We start from the raw sequence: 16,751 nt of genomic DNA on the forward strand, positions 1-16,751 counted from the left end.
GTCTCAACATTTTATGTTTTTTGCATGTTGCATTTTTTCAGTTTGCAAATGTGGCAACCCTTATCTAAAATGCGAAAATTTTTTAATTTTCCTTAACACTTAACAGACTGATCGCGTTATTTTTTTTGTCATAGATGGCAACCCTACACCAAAAATACATTCGAAATTTAATATTCTAAAACTTCCTCAGTTCGATGTCCATATTTGTATATTTTATGTGCACACTTGTTTATTTTTTTTTTACGGTGTACTTAAGTTTTCCCTTACACACTAGTTCTTAAAATTCATACATATATATTCTACATCAAAATATACTTGAAATTAAATAGTCTCAACTTTTTATGTTTTGCTGCCCATATTTTTAAACTTTGTTTAACTATTGCATTTTTTCAATTTGAAAATGTGCCAACTCTTACCAAAAATGCGCTCATTTTAAAATTTTCCTTAGCACTTAAAACTATTACTATTTGAATATTTGACTTAATGAGTTGATTTATTTTTCATAGGTGGGTGGCAACCTTCCACCAAAAAAAAAACTTTCGAAATTAAATATTCTAAAACTGCTTCAGTTTTTTGTCATGACTTAAGTCAACTTTTCCCAACACTGAAAGATTTCAGGATAATTTTTAAAAATTTTACATACTTAAATAATTTTTCGTAGGTGGCAATCTTATACAAAAACACTTCTGCAATTAAATATTTCAAAATACCTTCGGCTTCATGTCCATATTTGTCTATTTTATTAACTTATTTATTTCTAACGATTTGTTCAGGTGGCATTACTGCTCAGAAATATGGCTTTAGGCAAGTTTGTCTTAACACTTAAAAATTTGAAATCCATATTTAAGCATTTCAAATGTGTCCCAATTTAATTAATTTTTTTTCCTAGGTGGCAACTCAAAAAAAATTTAAATTAACATTCTAAAATATCTACCTTCAATATCACATTTAAAAATGTTGCATAGTTATTTATTTTCTACTGTTCAGTTAGGTGGCCACTCCATCACAATGAGTTAAATCTAACCTAGGTGGCAACTCTATTCAAAAACCTTTCTAAACTCAAGTTTCAATACACTCTCATACAGTCAAACACTTAATCCGGATATTTAAAAATTCGACATACCTTTTAATTATTTAAGGTGGCAACCCTTTAGAAAAATGTGTCTATTCTATACATACATATATATAAATTAGTTGAATTTTTACGGCTACCGCCTCTTTTCTGACTCCTGCCCATTCCAGGCAGATGCGCGGGCTACGCCTGTGAAAAAGAGTGAAGAGCCCCAACGATTCCCATCTACTACATAATGCCCTCCCTCACTGGAGACTTGTGTGATGATTTGGCATTACGGAACCCCAAACCCTGCCGCAGACGTTTTTTAATACTTAAAGTTCTAACAATCTTATTTATCATTACCAGAGGTGTATTCGCTTGCAAATAAAAAAATCCAACTTCTTTTAAATATCAGCAGACTTACAACAATAAATATCGGAAAATAAACTAGAAATGAATTTTTCCATAAAAAAATTTGTTTACAAAAAATATTGTACTGGAATTTCTGCTTTCTAAATTAATCAAACAACTCGATTGCTTAAACAATAAACTAAATTTTCGTTTGTAAAATAAAGCCAATTGTAAAAGTAACTCATGAGTTTATTAAAATTGAAAATTTAGAATACAAGTTCCAGTTTGTAAACATATTGTCTAACGGTACACGTACATATTTACTTAAATATAAATTTGTATTGTAGCTGACACAATTTTTAGGACAGCGAAGTAAATACTCGGTTGCAAACAAAGACCAGCTACACAGCTTCTGACAGATGTCTGCCTAAGTCAACTACTAAAATATTTATAATAATTTATTAAAAATTACGAAGAACAAAATCATAACAGAACAATAAGCCTAATATCCCATATACAATATTAATTAAAATTCATTGCGACAATATAAATATTAGCCAAACAAAATTGTGCATCCCTACACCGAAATTCATATACTTACATAAGTATGCACATTAGGGTGCATCACTACACTACATACAAAAAAAAAATCGGTACTGTTCTTGCAATGAAACTATAAAATATATTATATTTTAAGACTTCCGATAAAATATGTAAGAAAAAGATTTGCAAATACCCCCAAAAATCGATTTTTCTATAAAATTATTATTTTTAACCGACTTCAAAAAAGGAGAAGGTTATCAATTTGTCGGAATATTTTTTTTATGCACATAACTTTGGACCACGTTGACCGATTTCTATAATTCTTTTTTTAAGGAAAGGTGTTTCCTCACAGGTGGTCCCATACTAATTTGGTTTAAATCGTATAATTGGATCGTGAAGAAATTGGCGATAATTTTAAACTTTTATATGATAATTGAAGTCGATTGTGTTTTTTGCCTAAAATTTACTTGTTTTCTTAAAACATTACTTGTTTTGTTATGAATATATTGTATTTGCAATCTATCAGTTTACAATCAGCAAATTTTATAAATACAAAATTCATGGCAGGAGTTATTGTGCTCCATTGAAAGCAATCAATTTCTATAACATTATACAAATTTTTTTCTTTTCAAAAAAATCATCTCAGATGTTAGACGAGTGGAAGCTTAAAAGGTATGCATAAAAATTTTCAAACATTTTATAAATGGTATCAAAATAATGAGATTTTTGGAGGTATTTTCAAATCGGTCCGGCTCACGTAAATCTTACTATTTTTCCGAACTATTTTAGCGAAGGTCTTAAAATATACTAAATTTTATAATTCCGTTGTAACACTATGTTTTTTGGTGAGGCATCCTAATATTTGTATGTATTTATTGAAAGAAAGTGAAGAAACAGATATAGAGTGGCAGCTTCTTTATTTAAGGCGTTCTCTATTAACTCAGCGTTCTTTTATTCAATCGGTTTTAAAGCTAAGTAATCTCTTCATATTCCAAATACGCAATTTCTTCTAGGAAATATTAAGTAATCCTACCAAGCTGCCACAAAAGATGTTGGTGGCGATTTTTCTATAGATAGGACTCTACCAAATCTGGATTTGTGATGTTCTCCTTTTTATTGTGCTAGCGTGCCTGGCAAAAAGAAATCTTTGTCGAAAAACCTTCATATCAAATAAAAAAAAATATTTATTTAAGTTATTTTTTATCCCTTCCTTGGAAACCTTGAGCCCATAGACTTTTATCCCCATTTCATCACATCAGTGTAATTCTCTTTGTAATCATATGACCAAATCCCCTTCTTCTTATTTGCCACTACAACCGTTTGTCGATTAGGTCCAAGAACAAAAACCTTCGCCGATTGCCTCTCACCTGCGCGAAGACCTCGGGAAGACAAGAATCGCGGAGCAGCAGCTGAACTGTCCACAACGAAGGCATCTTTAAATGAAGCTGAGTCGATCATGCTTACCAGCTTCACCGCCATGTAGGTGTGTCACGGAACCGTAGCCGGTGTTTATTCGAATGACCTGCAGATCAACCGATCATTTTATCTACCGAACGACTGCAGTGTCTTTCAAGCGGAGATCTACGGTATAGAGAGCAGGGCTAGTCTCTTACTTATTGGTAGAGTTCCAGAAGACAAAGCCACTATTTTTGTCGACACTCAAGAAGCACTGAAGGCAATAGGATCTAAAACAGTGAAATCGGGAATTGTATGGAAATGTCGCACCACGCTGGGGTCACGGAGCTGTATCAGCGTCACTCTTTGCTGGTTCCCCGGACCTAGTAATATTGAAGGGAATGAGTCGGCTGATTAGATGGCCAGATGCGGCTCAAAGATGCGAGTGGAAGAAGCGGCTCTATACTACCACCCTCCAGTGATCACGTTAGGAAAATTGATGCATACACCGTGGCCGGGATTAATGACTTGCGGAACAAACCAAACGGGAAGACTGTCAGATCACAACATTATTATAGCCGCGGCTTAGTAGGAAAAATTCAAGGTATATACTGAAACTCGATGATCTGCAGTAAGAGGCCTTACCGGCATCATCACAGGATACTGTGCTATACCACCAATGCTTCAAGGGTGGCGAATACCAACAAGTACCCTCTGCAGAATCTGACATGATGAGGTTGAGGAAGAATCAATTGACCACTTTCTGTGTCGATGTCCAGGTCTACAGACGAAGTGCCTCCAGTAACTTGAGTTCACGCTACTTCAGCAGTCTGAGCGAGATAGCGAAGGTGGAACTGTTGGATGTCCTCTGCTAATAAGGGACAGTAATTGGGACAGTAGAATGACCTGAAGCTACTCTCTCGATTATAAGAACGTGTCTCCGCACAATCCTCCTCACAAGGGAACTCACAATGGACCATTCTGTCCTAGCCTAACCTTCACCGTCAAGTCACTGCCCTCAGCTGCGGCGCCTTTCACTTGAATGAAATGTGTGCCTTAAAAGGAAATGTTCAGAAGGGTCTCTAACGATTTCCAAAGAGATTTTGACGCCGCCTGCACTCAACATATTGTTGATCTAAAAAAAATTTGTGGATCTAATCCCGCCTTCCAAGTCTAAAAAAGCTGAAAATTCTTACGTTCCTTGTTGACGGTTTTGGCGGTATTTGCTTTCTTCTTAGTATATAGTTGGTGCTTCCGATAGACCGGGTAGTTTGAAGTCTTCTTTTTCTACACCTTTCCTTTAATACCAAACGGGACACAGGGCATCTAATACGCCTGCGCGCTATCTGGCTCTGGCCCCTATTATGAGTTGCATTCGATTTTCGACTGTGGTCGAAAGTGCTGAGCGAACGAATTTTAATTTGGTATTATGGCGCTCATTCGATGAAGAATAGCGCTATTGTGAATTTCGCTCGTTTAGGTTGTTCACAATAGTATATTTTTCACCGCTGAGAAGCTTTGTTTACAAATCGAGCAAACTAAATAGTGTGCTTATACATATGTATTTATGTAAATTTGTTCTAATTAAAATGAAGTAAAAAAGAAGGCAAGTTTATAAAAACGTGGTAAAATGAGTACAACGAGTTCTGGTTCAACGATTCGTCAGAGGATGAGAGCTTAGTAAACTGGCCAGGAGTAGCAAATGTTTAAGAGAGTTTAAGTTTATTAGTCTTTCGAATATATTTTGATATAAAATATATTTAAGAAATTTGTCTACAGATTCATTAAAAAGTTCCGACCATCTAAAGAGGCGTTTGTGAGCCAAATCTATTTAAAATATTTTAAAACTATCAACAGCGCTACGATTTTGTTCTCAGAGATCGTGCCAACAGAGTATTGGGATTTTCTTTCACAAGTAAAACCAGCCTTTCGTGCTTGTGTTTAGTATTCACGATGTTAGAACTGCATGAAATTAATAAAAATTGTTTAAAATTAGTGTCTAGCCGCCAAAATGTAAGAAAACATACACAAAATCAAATTTTTCACAATTTTCAACACTTCGCTACACCATCGAAAGCAAAATTCTGTTCGACAGAAAATTCGATACTCAACGAAAATTTCGACACGCTTGCATAGCTCATAATACGAATTTCACTTTCGATCTTCGATAGCCAGCGAAGATCGAAAATCGAATGCAGCTCATAATAAGGGCCTCTATTTCGGACAATCGCTTTGACCTACTTCCAGCTTAACCCGCATTGCTTCGCGTCTCAATGGGCTGTTTTTCTCCACGTTTGTGGTTGTTGTTGTTGTAGCGGCATACAAATTCCCCAAGGAGTTTTAGGGTAATAATGCTGAAGTGACATTCCTTGGCTAGATATTAGTCTAGGTCGTTCGCGCGATCTGTTAGGTGGCCGATTAGCGAATTCCATTTTAAGGCCTTCTTTGCAATACTGGCGTCTTCTTTGACGAAAGTGTGGCCTATCCATTTATATTTATTTCTTCGAGTCCCGATGTCAAGAGGCTCCATATTAGCCTTTCTGAACAACTCCTCATTTTGGATTATTTTAGGCCAAACAATTCGGAGCCTCATTCTGGGGCATCTGTTTCCGAAAACTAACAGACGCCTGGTTATTGCAAGAGTGTCTTTTCGGATTGTGATGCATTATTTGCCCATTTCTTAGTTGCCTGAACTTTTCTAAGGGTTCGCAATTAGAAGAGTAGAGTTGGCTTTAAGTGCACTGAGCATATCGACAACTGAGTGGAAGACCGACCTATGTCGGAAAACTTTTCAAGAAAGCCTTACTTCAGAATTTGATTGAAGAACAACGCCCTATTTCAACATCAGACTTCGGTTCGAAAACGCCCAATCTCAAATTCAAATGTTTTGAAAATGTGCTGAGATACGGTGTTTTTGAACCGGCAGATGAGACAGGGCGTTCTTCAGTTAAATTCTTAAATAGAGCATTTTCGAACTGTCTGCCGAGACAGGTCGATCTTCCACTCAAATGTCGATATATTTAATTATTAAATCTATATTATTTTAATTTCACGAAAAAACAAAGTCATGTTTTGGAAGACGCTGTAAGACTCATGAAATTTTATCAAACTTTAGATGGGTATCTGATCGTAGATACTATTTATGCAATATGTATAACGCCGACAAGACTTTTCATCCTTAGAATATGTCATTTAACTTGGTGTCTTTTTTAATGTGCAATGCTCTCTGTTTATTTGTAAACTTTTATTTTTAATTACGTAAAATGCTTCCCTTTATAAAATTGTGCAAATAATTTACAGATTTTAACAACTAAAAAAATACATTTAGGTGGTTCCCTTAAACTCGAGAGGCTGGGGAACTCGAAACTGGAAAAAATATCGCATACAATTTCGACTGATTAAAAAAATGTTTGGGACTTCGGAAGCTTTCGAAGCTTGTACGAGTTTAAAGGAATCTATTTAAAGATAGGAATGTTCCCTTAAACTGGGTAGAAAGCTCGAAACACAACTGAAAAATATTTCTCATACAATTTTGACTGATTAAAAAAATGTTTGGGACTTCGGAAGCTTTCGAAGCTTGTACGAGTTTAAAGGAAACTATTAAAATCTAGGGACGTTCGCTTAATTTGGGGAAAAGCCTCGAAAAACTCGAAACTTGGAATGAACCCTCAACATTCCTCCTTTTTTGCAAGTTCAAAGGAATCACCTAAATGTTTTTTTTATTAATTAATGAAAAACAACAAAGCGTAGAAGAAAATACGTAGAAATAAAAATGTGTATGTACTTTATTTATATGTAATGCAATTTGAATAAAATAAAAATTAAAAATTTTAATTATTTGCCTATTATACTTAAATAGTTGGAAATTATATAAGAAAACAAATCCAGCAAGAAATATTATTATACAGAAAAAATTAATATGTGCATGGCAAATACAGCTACAACTCAAAACCACCCCACCCCGTAATCCGCTTATCACGAAAGAATCAGAAACCAGCAAAACTGAAAAAAAAACAAAAACTTTTTAACAGTAAAATGCATCTGAAATTATACAAAAAAAAAAAACACAAAACGAAAAGGCAACTCACACAAAAGCCATTACATACACGTACGTAATCTCATAAAACTGGAAAGCCCAAATAAAGAAAAAAAAGACGAAAGAAAACTCAACAACAAAAAAAAATATAAAAAATAATTTTACAGTAACGGCTAAAATTGTGCGTGCGTGTGCGAAGCGTTACAGTGCTACAAATGTGTTACAAATGCTACACACACACTGTAAGTAGGGCCAGTAGACAGTGAGTGGCGCACGAAAGTCAACAGCCGACGATCGAGTAGCGCACTTTTACGTGTAAACACGAGTAGTAGTACTATGTTCGTGAGTTAAGCAAAACGTGAATGTAAGAGATACAGTATCTTATTTTAGGTACATATTTGAACATTGAATATCATTGACTGAGAAAATAGATACATATGTATAGTTTTTAAGTATAAGTATGTACTTATAAATACATTATTATTATGATTAAAAATAAATAAATAAAATAATTATAAATATGTATGAAAGAATATTTCAATAAAGAAATGACATAAACTACATAAATATGGAGTAAGTGAATTTAAAAAAAAAAAAGAGAAAAAGTATGACCGGGAAGTGAGTTAAGAATCGCAGCAAGAGCGGGGAAGGCTCGGCAAAATTGAAAGCGGCTTAAAAAGCCGTAAATTATGGTTAATGTTGATAAGGTAAACCAAAAACAAAAGGAAAAAATCAGCAAAAAAAAAATGAACACAACAGTAAATAATTTACGTAAATATTTAAGAAAAAAATAAATTTAAATGAACGAATTACATTCTCATCTAAATATTGTACATATAAATAAGTACAAGTGCAAGTAAATAAAGTAAAACCACAAAAGAAAAAAACAAATAAAGACAAAATAAAGGATGCTCTGCAATAGCAAAATGTCTTTTGATTAACATTTTTGTCTGTTGTAAATTTCAAGTGGTAGATAAAATAAAGTATGGCAGTTAGAAGTATTTTATTAACAGTTACCTGCCGCGCGTCGAAATTAATCGAATTATCGAATTTTGTTGAGCTATCGCTTTTTATGTTTTTTTTTTTTAATTCATTGAATTAGCGATATATATCAAATGATCGACAAACTGGAATGTATCGGGTCAATTCCAAGTCCTAACAAGACCTTCAAAGATATAAAAATTCGTAGCTACGTTTTAGTACCGCATCAGGAGATGATCCGGTAAGTAAAAAAAAGAATTAAAAAAATCGGTTGACGTGGCCCACAGTTATGCTGCGGTAATAATGCATACATAAAAAAAAATATTCCGACGAACTGATAACCTCCTCCTTACTACTTATATGTAGTTTAGAAATAAAGAATTTTCAAAACCATTTCGACTGATACACATGTTGTAATAACTCATTTAAATCAATTTAATTGAATTTTTAAATAGGCGGCAACCCTTATTAAACACCTCAATAAAATTTGAAATGTTCAAACCAAAGGTTTCCTTTCTTAACAAACTTTCGTTTGACACCAATATTTTAATTTGTCACATAGCGTGCGAAAAATAAATTGAAATTTGACTTTTCAAACAGGTGGCAACGCTCTTCAAAATATTTTCAAACTAAAACCTTTTTAAGCCTCTTGCGTCTGACATCCATGTTGCAATACAAATTTCAATTAAATAACTCCCTTAATTCAAGTTGAATTTGATTTTTTAAACAGATGGCAGCTCTCCTCCAGGCTCTAAATTTCATTTTTTCGATCAGAAGGCATTCAAATCGTAACGTAGGATTGCAATTCTGAGTGACATAAATTTAAATTTAATTACCAGCCCAATTCTTAATATTCCCGGGGAGTTAGTTCGCCGGGAATTTATTTCTCCCGAGAAAGAAATCCCCAAATAATTAACTCCCAGGGAGTAGCATTTTCCCCGTAAACTTGGGAGGGGGAAATTCCAACTTCGAAAAAGATGTTTAGACACTTTTTTAAGAGCTCAACTCCGCCATTTAATATAAGAAATCTTATTTTTATTCATGATTGGAGGAAAGGGAAAAGAGTGAAAACTCCCAGGGAGTTTCTGTTCAGAAGCGGCCTGACTTGAAAAACAACTGCACCAGCGGAACATAAGGGGCTACATAACATAGCATGATTTTAGGCGCACTGGTCACTAATCGACGAACTATGGCAAATTGAAAAAAGCAATTTTTTAATAAACATATATATATGTCGCACGTTTAATAATATAGAGATGTAACTCAAAATTTACGTTTTTGGAGATGTCATCATACAATTAACAAGCTTAATGAGGAGAATAAGTATCCATCTACCTTTGGTATACCAACTGTATGAATTGATCAAACTTTGTTGTCGTTTTCCCACAAAATTTAAATTTTTAAATAATTCTGTATATTATTAAACGTGCGATGTATCGAAACCAATTTCAAAAATATTATACGGTTAAGATGATATCCAGCACTATAAAAATCGTATTAAAAGAGTTAAAGCATTTTAATTAAACAAATTAATACTAAAATTCACATTTCATTTATTGCAATGCAGTCGTACTAAAAGTAACCTAAAATTATTAAAATAGAAAAACAGCTTCGATGGACTCTATATGCTGTCGCTTAGGTATTATCAGATAATTTGAATGCGTTTTTTATTAGACTGCCTTCGTACAAACTCTTTTAATTAACGTTGCGCGTACATACAACTATGTACATATGTATGTTATATTATAAATATATACATACATGTATGTACATTTCTGTACTTTCTGTATTTTGTACCTTTACGTTGATTAGCGCCAGTCAAAACTTATTCAAACTAAGCGCTACGTCGGCTTTGTGCAAACTGCTACGTCAAATAATGACTAAACATGCAACTAGTCGAAAGCTAAACAACTACAAAACTAAATAAATAAATACATGTATAACTTACATACGAAATATTATTATGATATTTATGACGGTTTGCTGCATTGATAATGATCGCCGTGGAATTGATTTTGGGCATGCCGGTCAATGTGTTTGTAGTTTTTTTTTTTGCTTATAATTATATCCAATATATAATTGTTTTTCTTTTTACTATTTTTTACATTTCAGTCTATTGATCTAACAATCTTTTGCACTGTCATCATTTTTTTCACTGTCAGCATCTTTTGCTGCCTCCTTAGCGGCAGCGCGCTGATGAATGCGCTCATGGCGACGCAGATCACCGAGCAAACGAAAGCATTTGGAACAAACTGTGCATTCGTAAGGCTTTTCACCTAAAATTAAAAAAGAAAAGAAATGCTTAATAAACAGAAAAGCTTATTTCACATAATTTTGCCTCACTTACCAGTGTGAATTTTTCGATGACTTTGTAGGTAGTTACTCGCGCGAAATGCCTTATCACAGTAATCGCACTTGAAATTGCGTTCGCAGGTGTGTATGCGTCGATGCAACACCAATGAGTATTTGCGCGCAAATGCCTTGCCACAGTATTCACACTGATAATTCTTGTGCTCGGTGTGTTTGGATACGACATGATACTTAAGATCGCCCCATTGCCGAAAGTCGCGTTGACAAACGTCGCATTTGAACGGCTTGTCGCCGGTGTGTGTACGCGTATGCGCCTTTAGCGCGCTCAGTGCATAGAATGATTTGCCGCACGTATCACACTTATGTGGACGCACGCCCGTGTGTGTACGACGATGATACTTGAGCGCATTGAACGAGTTGAAGTCACGTCCACACTTTGTGCAAATGTGTTTCCTTTCATTGATGTTGCTGGCGTCCATGATGCTGTGAACGGGGCTAGGCGCATACGATTCCATGTCGTGATCATTTCCATCATAACTATCTTCATTGCCATCAAAGTCTTGTGTATGAGGTTCTTCCTTGCAGATAAGTTCCTTTTCCGCTAGCAAATTGCGATCATCGATTGCGCCGTCTACATGCTGTAAGCTAACCGCGGGTAAATGTTCATTACCTATTGATGACTGCGTCCCAGCGGCTTCAGGTAGATCAAACTGCGGTACTCGCAGCGGCTCAAGCAAATTCGTTGGTGTTGTTGATTCTTGTGGTGACTGGCAATGCAACTGTCGATCATCAGCATCTACGCTGGACAAGCGTAGCGGAGGTAACGCGTCATTGTAGAAGTTGGTTCGATTGACTTCCGCTTCGTCGACATCATTATCGTCGTCTGGTGGTAACGCCAGCTGTATTTTTTCTCTTCTCCTATCTGACTTCTGGTATGAGAGCAATTTCTCTGCAGGCGGTAGTGGCGACATTTCCTTAGGAGGTGTACTTCTTGACAATGAACTGCCAGCCATCATAGGCATGGGAGGCAGAGGTTCAGCGAAGTTCACATCATTAAAAGGTTTATTTTTGTAGGTAAGGCTGCCAAAGTTTTCGTTGGTGAACCTGTAAGCAAATCATACTGCTGGTTTAATAGCTCTCTATGAAGGTTATATGCATGTATTACCAAGAACCGCGCATGCTATTGGATGTAATCAAATCAAGTGCATCGCAGGTGTCTTCGATCGATACCTTATCCACCACATTCCGTATGCCCTCCAGCATATCTTCACTATCGCTAAATTCCACCTCGACAGTGCGCTTTAATGGTGGGGATGTTGCCTGCGCTACATAGCTCATACATTTACTCATACCCGTGGCGTTTAACATTTTCATCTCATTGCCATCGTCACTCGAATCCATGACATGCTGCATTGGGGTCTCCTCGTCAACGCTCGAAAAGTCAGGAAAGCTCAAGTGCACGTCATTGAAAACATGGTCCACGTTTTCGTTGGGGGACTATGTGGAAAGAAAAGACGTTTTTGATGTAAACCAGGAAAATAGGAAATTAAAATTATCGGTGTAGTAAGTATGTAGTAAGATGCAGAGGACTGCGAGATGTCAAATCCAATCAGGAGACGCGCAAACTAAAACTGCTGAAAGGCAACATTCACATTCGTTTGTGTTCCAGCTATCGCATACTTTTAGGCGCATACTTAATTCCACTCAGCAATCCTTGCATTCCACCACTGCTCTGCAATATTATTCTTGATAACACTACGGCTCCGCTCACTTTCTTATCTACCGCACACATTTTCTGCGGCTCCAGATCCTCTAGTGACGTCTTCATCGCTGCCAATATCGTATCCGGCGTCGTGGGCTCATAATGCTGCTTCAGATGCGCAAAAAACTGCAACTGGGAGTCTGCTGTATGGCCGCAAATCTCACAACTATATACTGCCGCGTTCAGCCGTACTTCCTCCGGCAATTTGTGCACGTCACCTAAAGGCGGTGATAGCACATTTTCTGCGCCGCTCAGCGACACTCGTAGCTTGCGCGATATACGTTTTTTATGCGGCAGCACTTTGCGTGCTTTGGATACATGACGGGCATACAACACATCACTATCGTTCATCAGATCGGCCGCATCATCCAAACTCACATTAGTATCGGCTAGCAGAAATTGTTGCACAGCAACATCCTCACCAGCCTGGTTTACACCCTCCGTGTCATCGCAGTAATTCTTGCTACCACCACCGGCGAGAAAATCGCTATTTAAAGCCATATATTGCGCATGTTTGCTGTTGCTAAAGGTTGCTGCGCTGTTGCTGCTGCCACTAGAATTACCTCCCATAACCAAAGGTAGAGGCGCTGCTGGTTGCGTTGGTGAATTTAATGCATTCAATGTTGCTTCCGCCACGCCGTCCACCGTACTTACTGCCACATCATTTGGTGTGGGCCGGTAGTGGAAAATTGAGCTGGGAAAATGCAAATCGGGTGTAAGCGAAACTGAATCAGATACTTTGACATTGTAGCTGCTTCCTGCCCTGACTGCCGTAGTGGCAGCCGTGGTATGTGTGCTCACATTGTTGCCGGGCACACGCACCACAGTTTTATTTGGGAAGACCAAGGGCGTGCTTTCAATAAAATCGATTATGTAGTTGTTGGAGTCACGTATGTAGGTGGGTGCAAGGAGCGACTGCAAAGGAAGATCCTATAGATATAACGGTTAGCAGAGGCAAGACAATGCTGATCCTCAACTTACATGGTCAATAAATTCGGGTTCTTTACGAGTCAGCGTCTGCTGTATTGGCGTTTGATCCATTGGCGATTCCTGCGGCTTCGAATCGCTCCTGCTGCTATCGCCCTGTCACGTTACGTGCATCGATGTATTAGCGTTTCCTCTTGCTTTGGGGAGGGCGCTCCAAATATTTTAAACACTTTTGTAAATCAAGAAATCTAAATAATTTGGAAGAATTTTTTTGTAAACCGTGCGCGACAAGACAAATGTAGACAGCTGTTTACAGCCAAAACAGCTGGCAATGCGAAAATTACCCAAAATAGAAAAGCGCCAACCGGTTTGGGACATTTATGAACTGGCCAACGTTGCCGCTTCCACTTTTAGAGGTGGCCAGTAAAAAATTTTAGCCGGTGGGTGGCTAAAAAAGTGGCTAAAAATTTTCATTTCAAATTACAGCATCAATTACTTTGTTTCGATCAAATTACTTCACATAAAACAAGTAAGTTCACTTTTTCTTTCATAGTTTCTATAGCACGTGTACGTACGAGTGTGTGGTTTATACTTGATTTCAACAAAACAAATGGTTGCAGAGATTTTGGCATTTTTTTTTTCAAATTTCCCTAACAGTGGGGGCTAAAATAAATGAAAAATATTTTTTCATTTGGTTCTTGTTATTTGCATATAATGTAAACAACACAAATAATTTGCAAACTTTAGCTTGAATTTTATATAGATGAATATATTTCAGTGCATACATACATATGTAGTTTGTAGTCTTATAGTCGGTACCAGTATCGGTCACGTATTCGTCTATGTATAAAGTGGTTTTGACGAATATCTTCGAAAATATAAAAAAAGCATAGAAATACCTAAAAATGTGTGTTCGTGTTTACTTGTACATTTTCTCAAGCAAAAAAATCAAACTCGGCAACAACTTTGAATCTGGAGCGCTTTTCAACGTGAAATAGTAGTTATAATACATACACATGTACATTTTATTGCTAAATTGAGTTAGGAGTGCCATACTTTTTCAGATGGATGATGGAAAAATTTTGAATTTTGATCATTTAAAGAGGTGGCTAAAAAAGTGCCTGGTGGCAAAAGTAAATTATGACAAAAAAAGAAAGTGATGGCTAAATCTTAGCACCAAATGTATAAAACGGCAACACTGGCAATGGCCTCAAACGGTTTGGGACATCTTTAATATTTATGCCCAGCATATAATCGAACTAGTTGGTAGTAAGGCCAAATTCACAGTGCGTAGCTAACTCAGAATCGGCAGTTACCAACACATTTTTGTACTGAAAACGGTTGTTTAGCCAAGATTAGAGGAAATCCTTTGAACTGCTACACAAAATATCTACGAGCGCATTTATTTATTCTTTAAGAAACTTTGCAAATTTTTTTAAATTCAATTTTCTTCGTGTAACATATGACATCGGCGAAATGTCCGCAATGAAAGCAGTTTGATAAGTATTGCTAATAGGTTATATCCCGTACAACTCGGACCGGATCCGGTAATTAGAGAGTAAGCGAAAAATTTCCTCTCAAAAATGGAAAAATGTCCTCAAGTACGGGAACGTAAGAAACCTAATTTGAGAAATAGCTGATTCAAGTGGTTTTTGTTATAATTTAAAATCAATTACGAAATCAAAAACAAAAAAAGTAACGATATCCCTCCCACCCATGAGATAGGATAGTGACCCGCAGCGTGAATGGCTGAGTCTAGGTCAACAACGTCACAGGCATAGGCCGGTGAAGTTAACGCCTCTTCCACTTCCAAGGTAATCAACTCAGATAATTCGATGGCTACCGTTTAAGACCCTCTGGAGAGGACCTCAATGTCTTCTAGAAGCTCGAAGGGGCTGACGGTGTTAAACGCCGTTGACAAATCCGAGTCTGATAGGACCGTTCCCTCGCATGGGCGGTTTCGGTTCATGCCACGAGTTATCTGGCTGTTTATGGCGTTAAGTGCTGTTGTTGTGCTTTGCACTTTACGGAGTCCGTGCTGATGCCTAGCTTGAGGTCAGAAGGTCCTATAGTGTGGAGAAGTGTCTTCAAGTGTCTTCGCTAACGGGGAAAGGAAAGCTATCGGGCGATAAGACCTTACTTTGTTGAACGGTTTTCCCGGTTTAAGCAGTGTGAACACTCTCCTCGTTTTATAGATATCTGGAACGATGAGATTGGTCATGGAAAAATTGAAAACCTCGGTAAGATAGTCTCCTCCCGCAAGACCCAATATTTTTAGCATCGGCATGCATATTCTGTCGGATCCAATGGCTCTGGAGGCTTTCGTATTTCCGCTGGTCAGAGCAAAAGACGCACTAGGTGTTGGCAGTTTGTGCAGCTTCCTAGTAACCCAAAGTTTGGCTTTTTTCATCGAAGGATGATAGCTCGCGCATCACTCCGGGTCCGACGAAGCGTGGTCACCGAAAGTGATATCCACTCTAGCATCGCGTTTTGTCGGGTTGGACAAAGCTTACTCATACCAGAGGTGAAGTTGCAAGTCTTCAAATGCTCCTCCCACCTCTTCCGATTATGGAGGTTTACTAGTTGCCGAATGTCTACCTTGAGATGTATAATACGGGAATTTTCGGGATCGGCCTGGCGAAGATTATCATGCTCATTGGCTAAGACAGCCGCTGCAGCTGGAAAGCTTCCGAGATGCATTCAGCGTGACAGCCTTGAAGTTATGCTCACCAAAATGAACGTCGGTTGATGTTGAAAGGGCAGAGATGGTGCTTTCAGTGACTTTCGCGAAGCCGTTCTAATTGGCTTTGCTAAAGTTGTCGAGGGTTTGGTCTTCCGCCGAAGCAAAGTCAGCTGGTTTATCTATCGAGATGATCATAGGCAGATGGTCTGATGCTAACGTCAGCTTAGGACGCCACGTTATGCTGCTTATCAGACCAGTTCTTACACTCGTTAGCATTGTAACAAGAGTCTATATAATTGCTCGTTTATTCTCTCGTGGTGTGCAGTCCTGAACATAGCCTAAAGTGTGACTGATGTCACATTACTGTATACCCTGGGCTGACACACCGAACCGAAATTGTGAGGAACTGTTGGTTTGCTCGTGGGTTGCGGCGGGGGGTATGTGGTTGTGTCTGTGCAATGTCTGTGTGTGTCTGTGTTGTATGCTGGAGAGTGGTCGTGTTGAGGTTTCGTTGATCAGGTGAACTCCGGGGAAGCAGTGTGGTGTGTGTTATGCGTCACTGGGGCAGCCGCGCTAATTGTTCGTTTAGAACAGCATGAGACCCCAAACGACGTTCTTCTCTGACGGTTAGCTCTAAGACCTGAGTAGATTTTAAGGCGACTCCACCCATTGCAGGTATTGTACTTGGCTGGGGTGGAGTTTGGTTGTA

The 16,751-nt window shown here is 37.6% G+C and overlaps 2 protein-coding genes across 4 annotated transcripts in view; one reads left to right on the top strand and one right to left on the bottom strand.

The window, feature by feature from the left end:
• LOC118740902 overlaps positions 1-10,712 on the top strand; it is a 46,373-nt gene extending 35,661 nt beyond the window's left edge. Inside the window, exon 6 of one of the 2 annotated variants that reach the window (XR_004993192.1) lies at positions 10,523-10,712. Coding sequence is in view for 1 of the 2 variants with exons in the window: in XM_036472645.1 (XP_036328538.1) it covers positions 10,523-10,543 (21 nt within the window). In the remaining variant the exon portion in view is untranslated. The remainder of the gene's footprint in view (positions 1-10,522) is intronic. The other variant, XM_036472645.1, reaches the window with a different exon arrangement.
• On the bottom strand, positions 10,149-13,638 carry LOC118740901. Of its 2 annotated transcripts, none has more exons than XM_036472642.1 (5): positions 13,414-13,638; positions 12,442-13,347; positions 11,836-12,167; positions 10,708-11,774; positions 10,149-10,636 (listed from the first exon to the last, which is right to left on the bottom strand). In XM_036472642.1, the coding sequence occupies exons 1-5, from the start codon at positions 13,471-13,473 to the stop codon at positions 10,482-10,484; spliced, it is 2,520 nt and encodes an 839-aa protein (XP_036328535.1). In that variant the 5' UTR covers positions 13,474-13,638; the 3' UTR covers positions 10,149-10,481. The 2 variants fall into 2 exon arrangements, with proteins under 2 accessions (XP_036328535.1, XP_036328534.1); XM_036472641.1 differs by having other exon boundaries at positions 12,442-13,362.
• Positions 13,639-16,751: the final 3,113 nt, after the last annotated feature.

This window comes from Rhagoletis pomonella, unplaced genomic scaffold (genome assembly GCF_013731165.1).
Source record: "Rhagoletis pomonella isolate Grant_MI unplaced genomic scaffold, Rhpom_1.0 Rhpom_scaffold_00006, whole genome shotgun sequence".
Classification (NCBI taxonomy): domain Eukaryota; kingdom Metazoa; phylum Arthropoda; class Insecta; order Diptera; family Tephritidae; genus Rhagoletis; species Rhagoletis pomonella.

Excerpts from the sequence above, each read along its gene's own strand:
- LOC118740901 (XM_036472641.1), bottom strand. The coding sequence starts at position 13,473 with ATGGATCAAACGCCAATACAGCAGACGCTGACTCGTAAAGAACCCGAA. Across the intron at positions 12,168-12,441 it reads TGTGTGCGGTAGATAAGAAA|TCCCCCAACGAAAACGTGGA; the intron begins GTGAGCGGAGCC and ends CTTTCCACATAG. Across the intron at positions 11,775-11,835 it reads AATAGCATGCGCGGTTCTTG|GTTCACCAACGAAAACTTTG; the intron begins GTAATACATGCA and ends ATTTGCTTACAG.